The sequence below is a fragment of the Thamnophis sirtalis genome, unplaced genomic scaffold, assembly GCF_051295495.1.
Source record: "Thamnophis sirtalis isolate CommonGarterSnake01/CBP01778 unplaced genomic scaffold, rThaSir2_p1.2 scaffold_9, whole genome shotgun sequence".
Classification (NCBI taxonomy): domain Eukaryota; kingdom Metazoa; phylum Chordata; class Lepidosauria; order Squamata; family Natricidae; genus Thamnophis; species Thamnophis sirtalis.
The window spans coordinates 72,433,166-72,440,153 of record NW_028261389.1 but is presented as its reverse complement, the minus strand read 5'-3'; the positions used below and the strand labels follow the sequence as shown (position 1 = coordinate 72,440,153).

The 6,988-nt window shown below is 45.4% G+C and overlaps 1 protein-coding gene across 1 annotated transcript; it reads left to right on the top strand.

Moving 5' to 3' along the window:
• The first annotated feature begins 323 nt into the window (after positions 1-323).
• MANSC4 (MANSC domain containing 4) lies at positions 324-6,891 on the top strand. The gene is made up of 4 exons (XM_087723056.1): positions 324-552; positions 2,592-2,726; positions 5,119-5,626; positions 6,801-6,891. The coding sequence occupies exons 1-4, from the start codon at positions 324-326 to the stop codon at positions 6,889-6,891; spliced, it is 963 nt and encodes a 320-aa protein (XP_087579182.1).
• Positions 6,892-6,988: the final 97 nt, after the last annotated feature.

Below are 6,988 nucleotides of genomic sequence, written 5' to 3'. Positions count from 1 at the left end.
AGGAGTTTGCTTCATGCTCTCAGGAAGTCTAGCTCAGAACAGCTGCTATACTGTTTCTGGCCCAATAATAATAGCTGGAAATTCTTTATTATTCAACCAGGTGTCATTATGCGAACTCAAGATCTACCTCATGAAGTCCAAGCAGCTGGGCGAAGATGGGGAGTGATTTATTCTGTATCTTTGCAAATGGCTTCCTAATTCCGTGGAAAGTTACAGCCATCCGGTGCAAACAGGTTGTCCTGCCAGGCAGCACTGAGCTTCTCTCATTCAGCAATTTCTTCTGCCTTGGAGAACAAGACCTTTCCTAAGGAGATGCTTTTGAGATGTTCCTGCTAGGGGCTCTGACCGAAGTCCTGCTGTTTTGGGGCTGGGTGTGCAGGTCAGAAGGCCTTTGCTCCCCCATCACGTTTTACAAAAACTGCTGGATCCGACGATTCCCGGGGCTTTCGGTTGATCTGGAGCATTCCCAGAAGCGAGGAGCTCACGTCCTCAACGTTTATGCTGCATCCACTGCCAAGCAATGCAGCCGAGCCTGCTGTATCCTCAAGGATGGTAAGGATTTATTTCTCTTCTTCGGGAAAGACTCAAAGGGATTCTGCATGGAATACAAAGTATTAGCCACTTGGTGCATCAACATTTAAGATTTTGTTTTTACCTATGGTATTCAAAAGCAAGGCAAAACATTCCTTTTCTTTTTCTTTCCTTCCTTCTTTTTCTTTTTCTCTTTCTTTTTCCTTCCTTCCTTCTTCCCTCCTCCCTCCCTCCCTTCTTTCTTTGTTTCTTTCCTTTCTTTTCTACCTCCCTCCCTCCTATCTCCTTCTTTCTTTTCCTTCCTTCCCTCCCTGCTTCTTCTTTCCCTTCCCATACTTCTCCTTCTGATATTCCTCCTTCCTTCCTTCTTCCCTCCTCCCGACTTCTTTCTTTCTCTCTTTCCCTCCCTCCCTCCCCTGCCTTCTTTCTTTTTTCTTTCCTTCCTTCCTTCCTTCCTGTTTCTTCCTTCCCTCTCTCCCTGCCTCTTCTTTCCCGTCTCATACTTCTCCTTCTGATATTCTTTAAGTATTAAGTATTTAATAAATTTATAGGCCACCCAATCCCAAAGGACTCCGGGATTCCTTCCTTCCCGAAGGACTTCTTCCTTCCTTCCTTCTTCCCTCCTCCCAACTTCTTTCTTTCTCTCTTTCTTTCCCTTCCTTCCTCCCTCCCCTGCCTTCTTTCTTTTCCTTCCTTCCTTCCTTCCTTCCTTTCTTCCTGCCCTCTCTCCCTGCCTCTTCTTTTCCTTCCCATACTTCTCCTTCTGATATGCTTCCTTCCTTCCTTCTTCCCTCCTTCCTTCTTTCTCTTTCTTTCCCTTCCTTCCTTCCTCCCTCCCCGCCTTCTTTCTTTCGCTTCCTTCCTCCCTCCCTTGCCTTATTTCTTTTCCTTCCTTCCTTCCTTCCTTCCTTCCTGCCTGCCTTCCTTCCTTCCTTCCTTCCTTCCTTCCTGTTCCTTCCTTCCCTCCCTCCCTGCCTCTTCTTTCCCTTCCCATACTTCTCCTTCTGATATTCTTCCTTCCTTCCTTCTTCCCTCCTCCCACCCTCCTTCTTTCATTCCCTTCCTTCCTCCCCCTCCTTCCTCCCTTCTATCTCTTTTCCTTCCTTCCTTTCCTCCCTCCCTCTCCATCCCTTTCTTTCCTTTTTCTTTTCTTTCTTTCTTTTTTCTTTCTTTCTTCTTTCTTTCTTTCTTTCTTTCTTTCTTTCTTTCTTTCTTTCTATCTTTCTATCTCAGCTTTATTATTTTTCCTAATAACTCAAGACAGCAACTATACATCTACTTCTTCCTCCTCCTTCCCCCCCCCTACAATAGTAACAGCCTCCTGAGGTGAGTGGGGCTCAGAGAGAGCGACTGGCCTAAGGGCATTCACCTGGCATGGCTAAGGTGGACTTAAACTAACAGCCTGTCCCTCTCCTTTTCCTTCCTAGCCTGGTGCCTTAACCACTGGGCCAAACTGCCTCTATAATGTTGCACACCTCACCTACAGCTGATTCTAGGTGGCTTACAATCGGCCCACCACTCCGATGGCTAGAAAAATATTTTAAAGGTCTTTTCAGCCCCTTCCCTGCATTTCTTCAGGCACTGATCAATGGCCTCCAGAGCTGAACTTTCAAACAAAGGAGAATTCTCTTGCACAATTCTGTCTCTCATGCGTGCTGTGGGCTGGTAGGATAAAGGCACTGGCTGAAACAAGAGCTGAAGGACTGAATTCATCCATTATTGGAATACTGATTTGGCCCAAGACAATCCCCGTTTTCATATGGTGAAGTATTGTGACACATAATCCTGACAACATATAACCTGGTTTTAGGCAACAAAAAAGGATCAAAACACCAACTGATTAGAAAGATAATCTGTTTAATCCTCTTTTTTGGGGCGGATGATTTTTTAAAATCAAGATTGGGTGGTGGAAAGATATATGCCTGGAGAATTATAATTTTTAGCACCCTAATTTTAGGGATTTTTTTTTTAATTAATATGTTCCACAGTCTGATAAAGCTCATCCAGCATAGACAGCATCAGGACTCGGCTTAAAATTTTCCCATCTCTCTACTTTCTAGTTTCCTGTAACTTGGCTGTTTTCAACTACAAAACCAATATCGATGATACAAACTGCATTCACATGTATTGCCCAGTGTTGGAAAGCTGCATAGTAAGACCTACAAGCAGTGTGATCCTCTACAATATTACACCAGGTGAGGATTGCTTGCTTGTTTATTTGTTTATTACATTTCTGAATTGCCCATTTCCCTCAAAGTATGCATTCGTGCACACTCGGGGAAATAGTGATTTGCACACGTGCATAACTAAAATCCAGATTTTTTTTTAAAAAAATGTATGGTAAAACTTTATAGCAAAGAAGCTGGAAGGAAGCAACAAACATCTAGCTGTCTTCTATCCACCTTGAAGAGCCGAAGTGACGCACTGGTTAAATGCAGCACTGCAGGCTACTTCAGCTGACTGCAGTTCGGCTGTTCAAATCTCACCAGCTCAGGGTTGACTCAGCCTTCCATCCTTCCGAGGTGGGTAAAATGAGGACCCAGACTGTGGGGGCGATGTGCTGACTCTGTAAACCGCTTAGAGAGGGCTGAAAGCCCTATGAAGCGGTATATAAGTCTAACTGCTATTGCTATTGCTATTGCTATACCATGTAGTTAATAATAATAATTATACCATTTTACGATGCTGTGGTTGCTGGGCTATATGATGTCATAAAAATCATATTTTTTTTAAACTATAGCTCTTACTTTTTTTTAGAAAGTATCCACATATGATTTTTTTTTGTTTTTACCAAACTTTTTCCTGTTTAGTCTTTAGTTTATTCAAAGAAAATATAAAACACAAAAATATTTTTAATAGAGACAAAGAAAGAAAACCCACAGGATATGTAGCATGCCTTCCCTGCCTGAAGAAATGGGATGGTTTGATGTTGTTGTGATCTGCCAGCGGCCAACAGAGCTGGCAGCAGATTCGGACAGTGAGAAGGTTGGGGAGGAACCTGGGCCAGTCCTGGAGTCTGGGGAAGGCTCTGATAAGGGCTCTGCATCAGAGGCAGAGACTGGGTCACAGTAGCAATAGCAATAGCAGTTAGACTTATATACCGCTTCATAGGGCTTTCAGCCCTCTCTAAGCGGTTTACAGAGTCAGCATATTGCCCCCAACAATCCAGGTCCTCATTTTACCCACCTCGGAAAGATGGAAGGCTGAGTCAACCTTGAGCCAGTGAGATTTGAACAGCCGAACTGCAGAACTGCAGTCAGCTGAAGTAGCCTGCAGTGCTGCATTTAACCACTGCGCCACCTCGGCTCCTATGTATGCCAGTTATCAGCTGCCTTCAAAATCAGACATTAGTGAGGCAGACGAACAGCTGGAGCCTGTTCCCAGTGTGTGCATGAGTTGCCTGACAAAGGGAACAGCTAAAGAACAGGGGTCGACTTGGGAGTAAGGCCACAGGTGGACGATAAATGGCCCCTCCCAGAGGAAATAAAAGAGGAGCGAAAGGGGAGTGGAGTTTGCAGGAGACGATTAGTTCGCTTAATTGGTTTGTGACTCTCCGAGACTCCTTGCCAAGTTTTGCAGACATCAGCCTGGCAGCTCTCCAAGCCAGATAAGGTCTGTGACTGTAAATCCTCCCTCGAAAAACTTTGCTGGATGAGAATGAGCAGAATTCAGTCAATTAATAAAAGTGTTGGGACAAGGAGTCTGCTTCATGCTCTTGGGAAGCCTCGGTCAGAACAGATGTGATGGGGAGAAGCTGGTTCCATAGGTAGCCTGACCCTGATGCCCTCTAGGGCTTTATACGTAATAGCCAACCCTGTGGACTGGACCCAGAAGCAAATTGGCACCCAATGCAGTTCATAAAGCAGAAATGTTATCTGTGCCCATTTTTGGGCACCCAATTGGAAAATAAGCCCTCCCATGATTTTTTCAGGATGCTCATAATATAAATCCTACCCCAAAAATAAGTCCCATTTAAGATCATCAGCCAGACAAACACATTTAATACCGTATTTCCCCTAAAATAAGCCGTAATGCCTCTTTTGGAGCACAAATAAGCCGAGGTGGCACAGTGGTTAGGGTGCAGTACTGCAGGCCACTTCAGCTGACTGTTATCTGCAGTTCAGCGGTTCTAATCTCACCGGCTCAAGGTTAACTCAGCCTTCCATCCTTCCGAGGTGGGTGAAATGAGGACCCAGACTGTGGGGGCGATATGCTGACTCTGTAAACCGCTTAGAGAGGGCTGAAAGCCCTATGAAGCGGTATATAAGTCTAACTGCTACAACTGCTACAAATTAATATAAAACCCAGTCTTATTTTCAGGGAAACACGGTAGCTCACGCGGCCGCATTCTGCACCAATTGAAACTTTTGGATATTTTTCAAGGTTATGTCCATGTACAGAATGTTGAAATAGTCCGTTCGGGAGATGACCAGGGCACGAGTGACCGAGTGGAGGGCCCCCTTTGTTCTAGAAGGGGCATAACTGGTGCACAACACGGAGTTGGTGGAGATAAGACTATAAATCAGACACCATTGGATGAGAGGAGAGAAATTATTATTTTTCCTTTCTCGGCTTCTGTTTTCCCAGGCATTGATCCTGACCTCCTTGTTTTTGAGAGGTTCTCGTTCAAGGATATAAACACCAGGTCTTCTTTTAGTAAATGGGAGAGGCATGGCGGAGGACGGGTTGCTGACCTCGAAACAGACCAGGATGAACTATCTTCCCCAAGGTTCCTTTTCCTGGAGGCCTCCTCCCCCACCACAGCCCCAAAGCCAGGCATGGACAGGAGTAGCAGGAGCTCAACAGTAGATGTTGCCTTCAAGAACTCCCCCACGACATCGATGGCATCGGCTTCAGCGATGGGCCCTTTAGCGAAAGCAACTGAGATTCTTCCAGGGAGGACCACCTCTTCGACCGCTTCGGATAATGTCAAGGCATCTCCCGTCTCTGATCCTGCGCCCATCCGGACGGTGTCGCTATCACCCAGTGAGGTCCTTCCCAATTCCAGCAAATCCTTGAATGAAACCAAAGTCTACAGCGGAAGGAACAATAGTTCTCCCGATGAAGGCCAGCAGCCCACAGAGGAGATGGCAGGGTGGGGGGCCTGGTTGCCCCTGATTTTACTTTGTTCTTTGTTGGTTTTCATGTGCTGCTGTTGCTGCTGTGGTATCTTTTGGGCAACAGGATGGAAGAAGAGAGGTCGTTACAAACCAAGGCAGGAAGGAAGATCAGCACCCTACCAATTCATAAAATACACTGCCATTAAAAGTAGTTTTTAATGGTCGGATTCCAAATTCATCAGGAATGGAATGGAAGCAGAGGTGGGTTGCTCCCGGATTGGCCCAAACAGTAGTAGCGGCGGTGGGAAGCTCCACCCACCTGTCCGGATGCTTCTGCGCACGCGCAGAAGGGTTGTGCAAGCGCACAAGAGCAAACTGGTAGTAAAAAAAATGGAAATCCACCACTGAATAGAAGGGAAGGAGAAGGGGAGGGGAGGGGAAAGGAAAGGGAGGGGAAGGGAAAAGGAAAGGGAAGAAGGGAAAGGGAAGGGGGGAAGGGAAGGGAAAAGAAAAAGGGAAGGAAAAGGGGAGGGGAGGGGAAAGGAAAGGGAAGAAGGGAAAGGGAAGGGAAAAGAAAAAGGGAAGGGGAGGGGAAAGGAAAGGGAAGGCTGTAGAGAGAAGTAATAAAGATGATAAGGGATCTGGAGGCTAAACTGTACGAGGAAAGTCCAACAAATCAGGAGGCTGTGAGTTCGATCCTAGGTAGAGGCAGATATTTCTCTCTCTGGGCACGATGAGAATATATCTGCTGAACAAAACTCCGCATTGGCGACAGGAAGAGCATCCGGCCATTAAAACACTCTGCTAGCGCCATTCAGTTGCTCAGACTCCACCACCGTAAGGGATTATGGGGTTGTTAAATGAAGATGATTGGGGTAATTTGACAAAACACAAAGCCTCGACGGCAGAAAATCAGCAGGAAAATTGTGGTTACATATGCAGTTCACAGCCTAGAATCACTTCCCGACTGGGAAATGCAGTACGTCCCATGAAGTTTTCAGCCACCTAAATTCATTTTGGACCATGTATGTAATCTTTTGCAATTGCTGCAGTCTAATCTGTAGAATTGCAAAAGAAACTAGTGGATGAATGGAATATTTTGGGACGCGCTTTATTTCTGGTTTCCAGAGACAATGCTATTCGGATTTCATCTATATCTGCAAAATATTTACCGTTAGCTTCTCGGTTTTTAGTTTTTTTTCTCCTTAGAACTCATCTTCCTTTCCACACTGATTCTCAGCTACAATCATTTCCAATTGAGTTTGGAAGGCCTGAGATGAATTTTGTTCTTTCAAGGTGAGCCAACAAAGGAAAATAATAAAAGAGCAGGACAGGCAATAGGTGGTTTAAGAAGGTTGGTGTAGGATTAAAACAGGAACTGGTTACCACAATGTTTT